At 38.4% G+C, this 17,500-nt stretch overlaps 1 protein-coding gene across 1 annotated transcript in view; it reads right to left on the bottom strand.

Annotated features, from left to right (window-relative positions):
- Positions 1-17,500, bottom strand: part of LOC121569322 (contactin-associated protein-like 2) — a 345,749-nt gene that overhangs the window by 92,459 nt on the left and 235,790 nt on the right. The window contains exons 17-18 of the mRNA XM_045221575.1: positions 12,106-12,221; positions 11,546-11,630 (exon numbers count right to left, since the gene is read on the bottom strand). Of these exons, the coding sequence (XP_045077510.1) occupies positions 11,546-11,630; positions 12,106-12,221 (201 nt within the window). The remainder of the gene's footprint in view (positions 1-11,545; positions 11,631-12,105; positions 12,222-17,500) is intronic.

Below are 17,500 nucleotides of genomic sequence, written 5' to 3'. Positions count from 1 at the left end.
CATTATTTTGTCTCTTACCTTCCCCTCTCTCTATTATTCTGTCTCTTACCTTCCCCGGTCTATATTATTCTGTCTCTTACCTTCCCCTCTCTCTATTATTCTGTCTCTTACTTTCCCTGGTCTATATTATTCTGTCTCTTACCTTCCCCTGTCTATATTATTCTGCCTCTTACCTTGTCTATATTATTCTGTCTCTTACCTTCCCCTCTCTCCATTATTTTGTCTCTTACCTTCCCCTCTCTCTATTATTCTGTCTCTTACCTTCCCCGGTCTATATTATTCTGTCTCTTACCTTTCCCTGTCTATATTATTATGTCTCCTACCTTGCTCTGCCTATATTATTGTCTCTTACCTTCTCCTGTCTATATAATTCAGTCTCTTACCTTCCCTGTCTATATTATTCTGCCTCTTATCTACCCCTGTCTATATTATTCTGTCTCTTACCTTCCCCTGTCTATATTATTCTGCCTCTTACCTTCCCCTGTCAATATTATTCTGTCTCTTACCTTCCCTTTTCTAAATTATTCTCTCTTACATTCCTCTGTCTATATTATTCTGTCTCTTACCTTTCCCTTTCTAGCCTTATATGATTCTGTCTCTTACCTTCCCCTGTCTATATTATTATGTCTCTTACCTTCCCTTGCCTATATTATTCTGTCTCTTACCTTCCCCTGTCTATATTATTATGTGTCTTACCTTCCCCTAACTATATTATTCTGTCTCTTACCTTCCTCTGTCTATATTATTCTGACTCTTACCTTCCTCTGTCTATATTATTCTCTCTTACTTTCCCCATCTATATTATTCTGTTTCTTACCTTCCCCTTTCTATATTATTCTGTCTCTTACCTTCCCATGTCTTTATTATTCTATCTTACCTTCCCCTGTCTATATTATTCTGTCTCTTACCTTCCTCTGTCTATATTATTCTGTCTGTTACCTTCCCTTGCCTATATTATTCTGTCTCTTACCTTCCCCTGTCTATATTATTCTGTCTCTTACATTCCTCTGTCTATATTATTCTGTCTCTTCCCTTCCTCTGTATATATTATTCTGACTCTTACCTTCCTCTGTCTATATTATTCTCTCTTACTTTCCCCCATCTATATTATTCTGTTTCTTACCTTCCCCTTTCTATATTATTCTGTCTCTTACCTTCCCATGTCTTTATTATTCTATCTTACCTTCCCCTGTCTATATTATTCTGTCTCTTACCTTCCTCTGTCTATATTATTCTGTCTGTTACCTTCCCTTGCCTATATTATTCTGTCTCTTACCTTCCCCTGTCTATATTATTCTGTCTCTTACATTCCTCTGTCTATATTATTCTGTCTCTTCCCTTCCTCTGTATATATTATTCTGACTCTTACCTTCCTCTGTCTATATTATTCTCTCTTACTTTCCCCATCTATATTATTCTGTTTCTTACCTTCCCCTTTCTATATTATTCTGTCTCTTACCTTCCTCTGTCTATATTATTCTGACTCTTACCTTCCTCTGTCTATATTATTCTCTCTTACTTTCCCCATCTATATTATTCTGTTTCTTACCTTCCCCTTTCTATATTATTCTGTCTCTTACCTTCCCATGTCTTTATTATTCTATCTTACCTTCCCCTGTCTATATTATTCTGTCTCTTACCTTCCTCTGTCTATATTATTCTGTCTGTTACCTTCCCTTGCCTATATTATTCTGTCTCTTACCTTCCCCTGCCTATATTATTCTGTCTCTTACATTCCTCTGTCTATATTACTCTGTCTCTTACCTTCCCTTGCCTATATTATTCTGTGTCTTACCTTAACCTGTCTATAATATTTTGTCTCTTTCCTTCACTTGCCTATATTATTCGGTCTCTTACCTTCCCCGTCTATATTATTCTGTCTCTTAACTACCCCTATATACAGTATATTATTCTGTCTCTTACATTCCTCTGTCTATATTATTCTGTCTCTTACCTTCCTCTGTCTATATTATTCTGTATCTTACCTTCCCCTGTCTATATTATTCTGTGTCTTACCTTCCTCTGTCTATATTATTATGTCTCCTACCTTCCCTTGCCTATATTATTCTGTATCTTACCTTCCCCTGTCTATATTATTCTGTGTCTTACCTTCCCCTAACTATATTATTATGTCTCTTACCTTCCTCTGTCTATATTATTCTGACTCTTACCTTCCTCTGTATATATTATTCCCCTTCCTCTGTCTATATTATTCTGTATCTTCCCTTCCCCATCTATATTATTCTGTCTCTTCCCATCCTCTGTCTATATTATTCCCCTTCCTCTGTCTATATTATTCTGTATCTTCCCTTCCCCATCTATATTATTCTGTCTCTTACCTTCCCCTGTATACAGTATAGTATTATGTATCTTACCTTCCTCTCTCTATATTATTCTGTCTGTTACCTTCCCTTGCCTATATTATTCTGTGTCTTACTTTCACTGTATACAGTATATTATTATGTCTCTTACCTTCCTCTGTCTATATTATTCTGTCTGTTACCTTCCCTTGCCTATATTATTCTGTCTCTTACCTTCCTCTGTCTATATTATTCTGTCTCTTACCTTCCCTTTCCTATATTATTCTGTCTCTTACCTTCCCCGTCTATATTATTCTGTCTCTTAACTACCCCTATATACAGTATATTATTCTGTCTCTTACATTCCTCTGTCTATATTATTATGTCTCTTACCTTCCTCTGTATATATTGTTCTGTATCTTACCTTCCCCTGTCTATATTATTCTGTCTCTTACCTTCCTCTGTCTATATTGTTCTGTATCTTACCTTCCCCTGTATACAGTATATTATTCTGTCTCTTACCTTCCTCTGTCTATATTATTCTGTCTATTACCTTCCCTTGCCTATATTATTCTGTGTCTTACCTTCACCTGTCTATATTATTCTGTCTCTTACCTTCCCCGTCTATATTATTCCGTCTCTTACCTTTCCCTATACACAGTATATTATTAAGTCTCTTACCTTCCCCTGTCTATATTATTCTGTCTATTATTTTCCCCTGTTTATATTATTCTGTCTGTTACCTTCCCCTGCCTATATTATTATGTCTCTTACATTCCTCTGTCTATATAATACTGTCTCTAACCTTCCCTTGCCTATATTATTCTGTGTCTTCCCTTAAACTGTCTATATTATTCTGTCTCTTACCTTCCCCGTCTATATTATTCCGTCTCTTACCTTTCCCTATATACAGTATATTATTGTCTCTTACCTTCCTCTGTCTATTTTATTTTGTCTGTTACCTTCCCTTGCCTATATTATTATGTCTCTAACCTTCCTCTGTCTATATTATTCTGTCTCTTACCTTCCCTTGCCTATATTATTCTGTCTCTTACCTTCCTCTGTCTATATTATTCTGTCTCTTACCTTCCCTTGCCTATATTATTCTGTGTCTTACCTTCCCCTGTCTATATTATTCTCTCTTACCTTCCCTTGCCTATATTATTATGTGTCTTACCTTCCCCTGTCTATATTAATCTGTCTCTTACCTTCCCTTAGCTATATTATTCTGTGTCTTACCTTTTCCTGTCTATATTATTCTGTCTCTTACCTTCCCCATCTATACTATTCTGTCTCTTACCTTCCCCTGTATACAGTATATTATGTCTCTTACCTTCCTCTGTCTATATTATTCTGTCTGTTACCTTCCCTTTCCTATATTATTATGTATCTTACCTTCCTCTGTCTATATTATTCTGTCTCTTACCTTCCCTTGCCTATATTATTATGTCTCTTACCTTCCTCTCTCTATATTATTCTGTTTGTTACTTTCCATTGCCTATATTATTCTGTCTCTTACCTTCCCCTCTATACAGTATTTTATTATGTCACTTACCTTCCTCTGTCTATATTATTCTGTCTCTTACCTTCCCCTGTCTATATTATTCTGTCTCTTACCTTCCCCTGTCTATTTTATTCTGTCTCTTACCTTCCACCGTATACAGTATATTATTATGTCTCTTACCTTCCTTTGTCTATATTATTTTGTCTGTTACCTTCCCTTGCCTATATTATTATGTCTCTTACCTTCCTCTGTCTATATTATTCTGTCTCTTACCTTCCCTTGCCTATATTATTCTGTCTCTTACCTTCCCCTGTCTATATTATTCTGTCTCTTACCTTCCACTGTATACAGTATATTATTATGTCTCTTACCCTACCCTGTCTATAATATTCTGTCTCTTACCTTCCCCGTCTATATTATTCTGTATCTTAACTACCCCTATATACAGTATATTATTATGTCTCTTACATTCCTCTGTCTATATTATTCTGTCTATTACCTCCCCTTGCCTATATTATTCTGTGTCTTACCTTCACCTGTCTATATTAATCTGTCTCTTACCTTCCCCATGTCTATATTATTCTGTCGCTTACCTTCCCATCTATATTATTCTGTCTCTTAACTTCCCCTGTATACAGTATACTATTAAGTCTCTTACATTCCTCTTTCTATATTATTCTGTCTCTTACCTTCCTCTGTCTATATTATTCTGTCTCTTCCCTTCCTCTGTCTATATTATACTGTCTCTTACCTTCCTCTGTATATATTATTCTGTCTTTTCCCTTCCTCTGTCTATATTATTCTGTCTCTTCCCTTCCTCTGTCTATATATATTTTTCTCTTCCCTTCCTCTGTCTATATTATTCTGTCTCTTACCTTCCCCTGCCTATATTATTCTGTCTCTTACCTTCCCCTGTCTATATTATTCTGTCTCTTACATTCCTCTGTCTATATTATTCTGTCTCTTACCTGCCCTTGCCTATATCATTCTGTGTCTTACCTAAACTGTCTATATTATTCTGTCTCTTACCTTCCCCATCTATATTATTCTGTCTCCTACCTTTCCCTATACACAGTATATTATTATGTCTCTTACTTTCCCCTGTCTATATTATTCTGTCTCTTACCTTCCCTTGCCTATATTATTCTGCGTCTTACCTTCCCATGTCTATCTTATTCTGTCTCTTACCTTCCCCATCTATATTATTCTGTCTCTTACCTTCCCCTGTATACAGTATAGTATTATGTATCTTACCTTCCTCTCTCTATATTATTATGTCTGTTACCTTCCCTTGCCTATATTATTCTGTGTCTTACCTTCCCCTGTCTATATTATTCTGTCTCTTACCTTCCCTATCTATATTATTATGTCTCTTAACTTCAACTGTATACAGTATATTATTATGTCTCTTAACTTCCTCTGTCTATATTATTTTGTCTGTTACCTTCCCTTGCCTATATTATTCTGTCTCTTACCTTCCTCTGTCTATATTATTCTGTCTCTTACCTTCCCTTGCCTATATTATTCTGTCTCTTACCTTCCCCTGTCTATATTATTCTGTCTCTTACCTTCCCCATCTATATTATTCTGTCTCTTACCTTCCACTGTATACCGTATATTATTATGTCTCTTACCTTCCTCTGTCTATATTATTTTGTCTGTTACCTTCCCTTGCCTATATTATTCGGTCTCTTACCTTCCTCTGTCTATATTATTCTGTCTCTTACCTTCCCTTGCCTATATTATTCTGTCTCTTCCCTTCCTCTGTCTATATTATTCTGTCTCTTCCCTTCCTCTGTCTATATTATTTATTCTCTTCCCTTCCTCTGTCTATATTATTCTGTCTCTTACCTTCCCCGTCTATATTATTCTGTCTCTTACTTTTCCCTATACACAGTATATTATTATGTCTCTTACCTTCCTCTGTCTATTTAATTCTGTCTGTTACCTTCCCTTGCCAATATTATTTTGTGTCTTACCTTCCCTTGTCTATATTATTCTGTGTCTTACCTTCCTCTGTCTATCTTATTCTGTCTCTTACCTTCCCCATCTATATTATTATGTCTCTTACCTTCCCCTGTATACAGTATATTATTATGTATCTTACCTTCCTCTGTCTATATTATTCTGTCTGTTACCTTCCCTTGCCTATATTATTCTGTCTCTTACCTTCCTCCGTCTATATTATTCTGTCTCTTACCTTCCCCATCTATATTATTCTGTCTAAACTTCCCCTGTATATCTTATTCTGTCTCTTACCTTCCCCATCTATATCATTCTGTATCTTACATTCCCCTGTATAGAGTATAGTATTATGTCTCTCACCGTCCCCTGTCTATATTAATCTGTCTCTTACCTTCCCTAAGCTATAATATTCTGTGTCTTACCCTTTCCTGTCTATCTTATTCTGTCTCTTACCTTCCCCATCTATGTTATTCTGTCTCTTACCTTCCCCTGTATACAGTATATTATTATGTCTCTTACCTTCCTCTGTCTATTTTATTCTGTATGTTACCTTCCCTTGCCAATATTATTTTGTGTCTTACCTTCCCCTGTCTATATTAATCTGTCTCTTACCTTCCCTTAGCTATATTATTCTGTGTCTTACCTTCCCCTGTCTATATTATTATGTATCTTACCTTCACTTGCCTATATTATTCTGTCTCTTACCTACCCCATATATATTATTCTGTCTAAACTTCCCCTGTCTATATTATTCTGTCTCTTACGTTCCCCGTCTATATTGTTCTGTCTCTTACCTTCCCCTGTATACAGTATATTATTATGTCTCTTACCGTCCCCTGTCTATATTAATCTGTCTCTTACCTTCCCTTAGCTATATTATTCTGTGTCTTACCTTTTCCTGTCTATATTATTCTGTCTCTTACCTTCCCCATTTATACTATTCAGTCTCTTACCTTCCCCTATATACAGTATATTATTCTGTCTATTACATTCCTCTGTCTATATTATTCTGTCTCTTACCTTCCTTTGTCAATATTGTTCTGTATCTTACCTTCCCCTGTCTATATTATTCTGTCTCTTCCCTTCCTCTGTCTATATTATTCTGTCCATTATTTTCCCCTGTCTATATTATTCTGTCTCTTACCTTCCCCTGCCTATATTATTCTGTCTCTTACATTCCTCTTTCTATATTATTCTGTCTCTTACGTTCCCTTGCCTATATTATTCTGTGTCTTACCTTAAACTGTCTATATTATTCTGTCTCTTACCTTCCCCGTCTATATTATTCTGTGTCTTACCTTAAACTGTCTATATTATTCTGTCTCTTACCTTCCCCGTCTATATTATTCCGTCTCTTACCTTTCCCTATATACAGTATATTATTATGTCTCTTCCCTTCCTCTGTCTATATTATTCTGTTTGTTACTTTCCCTTGCCTATATTATTATGTGTCTTACCTTCCCCTGTATACAGTATATTATTATGTCTCTTACCTTCTCCTGTCTATATTATTCTGTCTCTTACCTTCCCTTAGCTATATTATCCTGTGTCTTACCTTCCACTGTATACAGTATATTATTATGTCTCTTACCTTCCTCTGTCTATATTATTCTGTCTGTTACCTTCCCTTGCCTATATTATTTTGTCTCTTACCTTCCTCTGTCTATATTATTATGTCTCTTACCTCCCCTTGCCTATATTATTATGTCTCTTACCTTCCTCTGTCTATATTATTCTGTTTGTTACTTTCCCTTGCCTATATTATTATGTGTCTTACCTTCCCCTGTATACAGTATATTATTATGTCTCTTACCTTCTCCTGTCTATATTATTCTGTCTCTTACATTCCCTTGCCTATATTATTCTGTCTTACCTTCCCCTGTCTATATTATTATGTCTCTTACCTTCCCCGTCTATATTATTCTGTTTCTTACCTTCCCCTCTATACAGTATATTATTATGTCACTTACCTTCCTCTGTCTATAGTATTCTGTCTCTTACCTTCCTCTGTCTATATTATTTTGTCCCTTCCCTTCCTCTGTCTATATTATTCTGTCTCATATTTTCCCCTGTCTATATTATTCTGTCGCTTACCTTCCCTTGCCTATATTATTCTGTCTCTTACCTTCCTCTGTCTATATTATTTTGTCTCTTCCCTTCCTCTGTCTATATTATTCTGTCTCATATTTTCCCCTGTCTATATTATTATGTCACTTACCTTCCTCTGTCTATATTATTCTGTCTCTTACCTTCCTCTGTCTATATTATTTTGTCTCTTCCCTTCCTCTGTCTATATTATTCTGTCTCATATTTTCCCCTGTCTATATTATTTTGTTTCTTACCTTCCCTTACCTATATTATTCTGTGTCTTACCTTCCCCTGTATACAGTATATTATTATGTCTCTTACCTTCCTCTGTCTATATTATTCTGTCTCTTACCTTCCCTTGCCTATATTATTCTGTCTCTTACCTTCCCTGTCTCTTAACTTCCCCGTCTATATTATTCTGTCTTTAACTACCCCTATATACCGTATATTATTCTGTCTCTTACCTTCCTCTGTCTATATTTTTCTGTATCTTACCTTCCCCTGTCTATATTATTCTGTGTCTTACCTTCCCCTGTCTATATTATTCTGTCTCTTACCTTCCCCTATATACAGTATATTATTCTGTCTCTTACATTCCTCTGTCTATATTATTCTGTCTCTTACCTTCCCTTGCCTATATTATTCGGTCTCTTACCTTCCCCTGTACACGGTATATTATTATGACTCTTACCTTTCTCTGTCTATATTATTCTGTCTGTTACCTTCCCTTGCCTATATTATTCTGTCGCTTACCTTCCCATCTATATTATTCTGTCTCTTAACTTCCCCTGTATACAGTATACTATTAAGTCTCTTACCTTCCTCTTTCTATATTATTCTGTCTCTTACTTTCCTCTGTCTATATGATTCTGTTTCTTACCTTCCTCTGTCTATATTATTCTGTCTCTTCCCTTCCTCTGTCTATATAATTTTTTCTCTTCCCTTCCTCTGTCTATATTATTCTGTCTATTATTTTCCCCTGTCTATATTATTCTGTCGCTTATCTTCCCGTCTATATTATTCTGTCTCTTAACTTCCCCTGTATACAGTATATTATTCTGTCTCTTACATTCCTCTGTCTATATTATTCTGTCTCTTACGTTCCCTTGCCTATATTATTCTGTGTCTTACCTTAAACTGTCTATATTATTCTGTCTCTTACCTTCCCCGTCTATATTATTCCGTCTCTTACCTTTCCCTATATACAGTATATTTGTATGTCACTTACCTTCCTCTGTCTATATTATTCTGTCTGTTACATTCCCTTGCCTATATTATTTTGTCTCTTCCCTTCCTCTGTCTATATTATTCTGTCTCATATTTTCCCCTGTCTATATTATTATGTCACTTACCTTCCTCTGTCTATATTATTCTGTCTCTTACCTTCCTCTGTCTATATTATTTTGTCTCTTCCCTTCCTCTGTCTATATTATTCTGTCTCATATTTTCCCCTGTCTATATTATTTTGTTTCTTACCTTCCCTTACCTATATTATTCTGTCTTACCTTCCCCTGTATACAGTATATTATTATGTCTCTTACCTTCCTCTGTCTATATTATTCTGTCTCTTACCTTCCCTTGCCTATATTATTCTGTCTCTTACCTTCCCTGTCTCTTAACTTCCCCGTCTATATTATTCTGTCTCTTAACTACCCCTATATACCATATATTATTCTGTCTCTTACCTTCCTCTGTCTATATTTTTCTGTATCTTACCTTCCCCTGTCTATATTATTCTGTGTCTTACCTTCCCCTGTCTATATTATTCTGTCTCTTACCTTCCCCTGTATACAGTATATTATTCTGTCTCTTACATTCCTCTGTCTATATTATTCTGTCTCTTACCTTCCCCTGTCTATATTATTCTGTCTCTTACCTTCCCCTGTATACAGTATATTTTTATGTCTCTTACCTTCCTCTGTCTATATTATTCTGTCTGTTACCTTCCCTTGCCTATATTATTCTGTGTCTTACCTTCCCCTGTCTATATTAATCTGTCTCTTACCTTCCCCTGTCCATATTATTCTGTCGCTTATCTTCCCGTCTATATTATTCTGTCTCTTAACTTCCCCTGTATACAGTAAACTATTATGTCTCTTACCTTCTTCTGTCTATATTATTCTGTCTCTTACCTTCCCCTGTCTATATTTTTCTGTCTCTTACCTTCCCTTGTCTATATTATTCTGTCTCTTACTTTCCCCTGTCTATATTATTCTGTCTCTTACCTTCCCCTGTCTATATTATTCTGTCTCTTACCTTCCCTTGTCTATATTATTCTGTCTCTTACTTTCCCCTGTCTATATTATTATGTCTCTTACCTTCCCCTGTCTATATTATTATGTCTCTTACCTTCCCCCTGTCTATATTATTCTGTCTCTTACCTTCCTCTGTCTATATTATTCTGTCTCTTACCTTCCTCTGTCTATATTATTCTGTCTCTTACCTTCCCCTTGTCTATATTATTCTGTCTCTTACCTTCCCATGTCTATATTATTATGTCGCTTACCTTCCTCTGTCTATAATATTATGCTTCTCACTGACACAAAATCCCATCTAATATTTTCAATTTTCAATCCAAACAACTGAATGGTACAGCAACCTTGATCATTGGTTAAACTGAGAGAGAGAGAGACAGCAGAGGGAGAGAGAGAGAGTGCAGAGGGAGAGAGAGAGTGCAGAGGGAGAGAGAGAGAGTGCAGAGGTAGAGAGCGAGCAGAGCGAAAGAGAGACAGCAGAGAGAGAGAGAGAGAGCTGGGAGGGAAAGTAGATTACTTGTCTTCTTTCCATGACTTCCACTGAGGTGTTGTTGCTAATGTTGTCATGAGCCTTGAAACACACAATATCTTCCTTAATGGGATTTCATAGCTGGTTGAAAGAACACACGCACACACAATATTACTCTCTGTAAAATAAAGGTTCAACCTTGTGGAAATGTTAGCTCATATCAGAGCTGTGTTTGTACTAAGACATATATTCCCACTCAGACAGAAGTCAACAGAAAGGAGCGTGTGTGTATCAAAGAGCTATGTACAGTGAGAGCAAGAGAGAGAGAGAGAGAGAGAGAGAGAGAGAGAGAGAGAGAGAGAGAGAGAGAGAGAGAGAGAGAGAGAGAGAGAGAGAGAGAGAGAGAGAGAGAGAGAGAGAGAGAGAGAGAGATAGAGAGAGAGAGAGAGAGATAGTGAGGGAGAGAGAGAGAGAGAGAGAGATAGTGAGGGAGAGAGAGAGAGAGAGACAGAGGGAGAGAGAGAAAAGGAAGCGAGAAAGAGACATTCCATCTCCCGCCCCCACACATTATACATCAGAGTTCTTCTCTCCTGTCATCTAATCTTTAGTTTCTTTCTTCCTGACAAACTGAACGTCTCATCTCCCGCTAATGTCATTGATGTCCTCAGCATCGCCTGGGCTCGTCCTTAAATAACAAAGTGAGAGACAGACATGGCCTTGAGCATATTTAATTACATAAGTTCATATTTTAATGTTGGAATTACTCTTCGGGTCCATCGGGGCAGAAAACTGCAGGAACCTTGAAGAAAAGTTTTGTTCGTCAAACATTAAAGCGCAGAAAGACGGATAGTATAATTAGACATTAATTAGCGGGTTGTCTACAGGGGTGACGATCCAACGGGGAAGAGAGGTGGAGACTGATAGTTGTGCCTAAACAGTTAAATAAGAGAACACACTGTCTTACCGGGTGTGTTGAGCAGTCGGGACATGCGGCAGGCATACGACACATGTTGTTGACAGTGTTCAGCACTGGTGGTAATAGCTGTGACCTGTTACATAGATTGATGCACGCACACGCACGCAGACAAACACACACAGAAAAGAAAAAAGGAGTAGGATTGAAATCTGTGTGTGTGTGTGTACAGTATGTGTGTGTGTGTACAGTATGTGTGTGTGTGTATGTGTGTATGTGTGTGTGTATGTGTGTGTGTGTACAGTATGTGTGTGTGTGTACAGTATGTGTGTGTGTGTGTATGTGTGTATGTGTGTGTGTGTACAGTATGTGTGTGTGTGTACAGTATGTGTGTGTGTGTACAGTATGTGTGTGTGTGTATGTGTGTATGTGTGTGTGTATGTGTGTGTGTGTACAGTATGTGTGTGTGTGTACAGTATGTGTGTGTGTGTATGTGTGTATGTGTGTGTGTATGTGTGTGTGTGTGTACAGTATGTGTGTGTGTGTACAGTATGTGTGTGTGTGTGTATGTGTGTATGTGTGTGTGTATGTGTGTGTGTGTGTGTGTGTACCTGTTCCATAGAGGCACTGTAGTTGAGTTGCAGAACAGTGCGTCTCTCTCTGCTAGATCCGGTTACTGAGGTATGGGCTGGAAGATGATTTACCACTGTAGTCCACACCTTGTCTTCTGAGAGAGAGAAAGAGAGAGCAGGAACCCAGACTTCATCAAAGAAATTTGAAATACAGACATTATGACGGACCCATTGGTTGCCCTCTAGGTTACATAGAGCTGGTAGTCCCATCCACCAAACTACCAGGTGTGAAACAGGGAAGGGACTCACAGGGTATACTAATTTGGTATAGAGCAGACCTAACCCACTCTATTAAATGATCCAAAACCGGAACATTTTACATCCGGCTGGAAATTAATAAGAGACTTATCTAAACAGAGAAAAATGTCCTATGTGCTACCTATATCCCCCCAATAGATTCCCCATAATTTAATGATGACAGCTTCTTCATCCTAGAGGGGGAGATCAACCATTTCCATTTCCAGGTCCAGGGATATGTACTAGTCTGTGGCGAGCTAAATGCCAGAACTGGACAAGAACCTGACACTCTCAGCACACACAGGGACAAACACCTACCTGGAGGTGACAGCATTTCCTCCCAAATATGCCACCCTAGACACAACTATGACAAAACAACTGACAAAAATGAGTCACAACTCCTGCAGCTCTGTTGCACGCTTGGTCTGTACATTTCAATGGTAGGCTTCGAGGGGACTCTTACGGAAGGTACACCTAGAGCTCATCGAGAGCATCCTGACTGGTTGCATCACCGCCTGGTATGGCAACTGCTCGGCCTCCTACCGCAAGGCACTACAGAGGGTAGTGCGTACGGCCCAGTACATCACTGGGGCCAAGCTTCCTGCCATCCAGGACCTCTATACCAGGCGGTGTCAGAGGAAGGCCCTCAAAATTGTCAAAGACTCCAGCCACCCTAGTCATAGACTGTTCTCTCTGCTACCGCACGGCAAGCGGTACCGGAGCGCCAAGTCTTTTTACGCTGCTGCTACTCTGTTAATTATTTATGCATGGTCACTTTAACTCTACCCACATGTACATATTACCTCAACTACCTCAACTAGCCGGTGCCCCCGCACATTGACTCTGCACCGGTACCCCCCTGTATATAGCCTCCCTACTGTTATTTTATTTGACTTCTGCTCTTTTTTTCTCAACACTTTTTTGTTGTTGTTGTTTTATTTTACTTTTTTATTAAAAAATGAATGCATTGTTGGTTAAGGGCTGTAAGTAAGCATTTCACGGTAATGTCTACACCTGTTGTATTCGGCGCATGTGGCAAATACAATTTGATTTGATTTGGCAGTAGTACTGTAGATTACTTTAGCACTGACCTCAACCCAGAGTCTCTCAGAGCGTTAACAGTCAGCCCACTGACACCACTATTATATCACAGCAAAATCGCAGTCTACTTGAACAGAGCAATACTCAATCATGAGGCATCAAAGCCAAAGGAACTGCATAATATTAAGAAATGCAATAGATGGAAGGAAAGTAGTGTAAAAACTTAACAAAAAACAATTAGGCAACAACAAATTCAATCAATTTTAGACAATTTCCTGGACAAAATGTTTCACTGTAATAGTGAAGGTGTAAACTTGGCAGTAGAAAACCTTAAACGGTGTCGTGACATGACTTACTTTAATGTATGACTGTTATTTATCGAATCAGCTAACTATGTTTAATTATCACTCGATTAAATTAATAATGTAACAATTAACTCATTAGGAATTTGGGGCACCGCGGAAGAAGAAGTTGTTTAACGAGTTCCCATTTCCCGAATTAAACTTTAAGAAGATATATACAGTGGCTTGCGAAAGTATTTACCCCCTTGGCATTTTTCCTATTTTGTTGCCTTAAAACCTGGAATTAAAATAGATTTTTTGGTGGTTTGTATCATTTGATTTACACAACATGCCTACCACTTTGAAGATGCAAAATATTTTTTGTGTGTGAAACAAACAAGAAATAAGACAAAAAAACAGAACACTTGAGCGTGCACCAACTATTCACACCCCCAAAGTCAATACACCTTTTGCAGCAATTACAGCTGCAAGTCTCTTGGAGTATGTCTCTATAAGCTTGGCACATCTAGCCACTGGGATTTTTGCCCATTCTTCAAGGCAAAACTGCTCCAGCTCCTTCAAGTTGGATGGGTTCCGCTGGTGTACAGCAATCTTTAAGTCATACCACAGATTCTCAATTGGATTGAGGTCTGGGCTTTGACTAGGCCATTCCAAGACATTTAAATGTTTCCCCTTAAACCACTCAAGTGTTGCTTTAGGGTCATTGTCCTGCTGGAAGGTGAACCACCGTCCTAGTCTCAAATCTCTGGAAGACTGAAACAGGTTTCCCTCAAGAATTTCCCTGTATTTAGCGCCATCCATCATTCCTTCAATTCTGACCAGTTTCCCAGTCCCTGCCGATGAAAAACATCCCAACAGCAAGATGCTGCCACCACCATGCTTCACTGTGGGGATTGTGTTCTCGGGGTGATGAGAGGTGTTGGGTTTGGGCCAGACATAACGTTTTCCTTGATGGCCAAAAAGCTCCATTTTAGTCTCATCTGACCAGAGTACCTTCTTCCATATGTTTGGGGAGTCTCCCACATGCCTTTTGGCGAACACCAAACGTGTTTGCTTATTTTTTTCTTTAAGCAATGGCTTTTTTCAGGCCACTCTTCCCAGCTCTGTGGAGTGTACGGCTTAAAGTGGTCCTATGGACAGATACTCCAATCTCTGTGGAGCTTTGCAGCTCCTTCAGGGTTATCTTTGGTCTCTTTGTTGCCTCTCTGATTAATGCCCTCCGTGCCTGGTCTGTGAGTTTTGGTGGGCGGCCCTCTCTTGGCAGGTTTGTTGTGGTGCCATATTCTTTACATTTTTTAATAATGGATTTAATGGTGCTCCGTGGGATGTTCAAAGTTTCTGATCTTTTTTTATAACCCAACCCTGATCTGTACTTCTCCACAACTTTGTCCCTGACCTGTTTGGAGAGCTCCTTGGTCTTCATGGTGCCGCATGCTTGGTGGTGCCCCTTGCTTAGTGGTGTTGCAGACACTGGGGCCTTTCAGAACAGGTGTATATATACTGAGATCATGTGACAGATCATGTGACACTTAGATTGCACACAGGTGGACTTTATTAAACTAATTATGTGACTTCTGAAGGTAATTGGTTGCATCAGATCTTATTTAGGGGCTTCATAGCAAAGGGGGTGAATGCATATGCACGCACCACCTTTCCATTATTTATTTTTTAGAATTTTTTTAAACAAGTTATTTTTTTCATTTCACTTCACCATTTTTTGACTATTTTGTGTATGTCTATATTACATGAAATCCAAATAAAAATCAATTTAAATTACAGGTTGTAATGCAACAAAATAGGAAAAACGCCAAGGGGGATGAATACTTTGCAAGGCACTGTATGTTATATATCGATAACAGTCACTTATTAAATAATTACCTCTTATCAGTCTCATTCTGAACGTCGAGTTGTCAGCAGCCGCGTAGTTAGTAGATTGGCTGTAACCATTCAACCAAATCTCCTGGTGTTTGTGCTTAAAAATGCTCAGTGGCTGTCGTGGCCTGTCAGTCACCATAGCATTCGCGTGTGACGACCGCTCCAGTACCTGCAAACTGAGACGAGGATATCATTCTGCGATATGGCACAGTGTTTCACCAGTGGGAATCATCGGGTCAGTTGCGGGACAGACGACGTTCGATTCATTGTAAGGGGTTTCAGTCCCCCTCAAAGCGGAAAATGTAACATCAGAGTACACTCTGCACGTTGATGCTTTTATTCCTGAGAGGGCCGCAGTGCTTGTGGAAGTGTCCGTAAAACAAGATAAGTTAATCTCAGCTACAGTATCACATGACTCCAAGGAGGAGGGAAGTGGCTCATTCACAGAGACTGCTGGCTTGAAATCATGAAAGGACTGGTCAAATCAGGTTTGCTGATTGAATGTGACGAGATATCATAATATCTCCTTGGGTCAGATGCTGCACAGAGAAGTGTCGAGACATCTTTTTCAAAAGGGGTTCTTTTGATAAATGCTCTTTGTGGATGACTGTGTCGCAGTCAGTGGTAGTAGACGACGGTATGGTCAGTGGAGACGGCATGGTTGCCTGTAACCATACTTGGTTGGTCTTCCAATACATCAGTGGGATCAACCAATTCATCAAGTCTACTTCGAGTAGCAGGGGTTCACTTTCGAGGCTGGTAACATACACAGGGTGAACAAGCGATACGTGTTGTAAGTGTAGTTTCAGCATGAGTCACATTGTGAGAGGCGAGGTAGTCTGACCATTTCCCACATTCCTTGAAGTAGGAATATTGTTTCATTATCCACTTTTGGATGCTGGAGTCTTGGCGGGAAGACTTCCTTTGTTCTACAGGGAAATTCCCTCTCCCAATACTGCATGGCACGGAAAATAACGTTTCTGCAAGGAATTTACGACCGGTCATACAACTGGCCCCCAGGAGAGGGGGTGTTCAAACCTTTGTCTAGCCAGCATCTTTGATCCTCAGCCCATGAGGGCAAGTCATGACAACAGTATATTTGACCGCTCAGCTTCCCTATGAAATCTAAAAGTTTCAAGCAGACAACCTAAGAAAATTATCAACAGTGACACATTTTTTGATGAAGAATGCAAAAACCTAAAGAAATTGAGAAACCTATTCAACCATAAACATAGAGACTACTGTACGCCTTCACTATGGTGAATCACTAAAACAATACAGAAATACACTATGGAAAAAGAAGGAAATCAGCTCAATGTGTAATTAAAAAATCCATAGACTCTAACCACTTCTGGGAAAATTGGAACACACTAAACAAACAACAATACAAAGAGTTATCTATCCAAAACGGATATGGATAAACCACTTCTCCAATCTTTTTGGCCCTATAACACAGAACAAAGAGCAAAAACATATAAATGATCAAATACAAATCTTAGAATCAACTACTAAAGACTACCAGAACCCACTGGATTCTCCAATTACATTGAATGAACTACAAGACAAAACACAAACCCTCCAACCCAAAAAGGCCTGTGGTGTTGATGGTATGCTAAATTAAATGATAAAATATAGAGACCACAAATTCCAATTGGCTATACTTCAATTATTTAACATCATCCTCAGCTCTGGCATCTTCCCCAATATTTGGAACCAAGGACTGATCATCCCAATCCACAAAAGTGGAGACAAATTTGACCCCAATAACTACCGTGGGACCACGTATTCACCCTGTACATCCTAATTGACAAACAAACAAAACAAAACAAAGTCTTCTCATGCTTTGTTGATTTCAAAAAAGCTTTTGACTCAATTTGGCATGAGTGTCTGCTATTCAAATTGATTGAAAGCGGTGTTGG

The sequence above is a fragment of the Coregonus clupeaformis genome, chromosome 7 (genome assembly GCF_020615455.1).
Source record: "Coregonus clupeaformis isolate EN_2021a chromosome 7, ASM2061545v1, whole genome shotgun sequence".
Classification (NCBI taxonomy): domain Eukaryota; kingdom Metazoa; phylum Chordata; class Actinopteri; order Salmoniformes; family Salmonidae; genus Coregonus; species Coregonus clupeaformis.
Note: the sequence above shows the minus strand (reverse complement) of the source record. Positions and strands in the feature narration are given on the sequence as shown.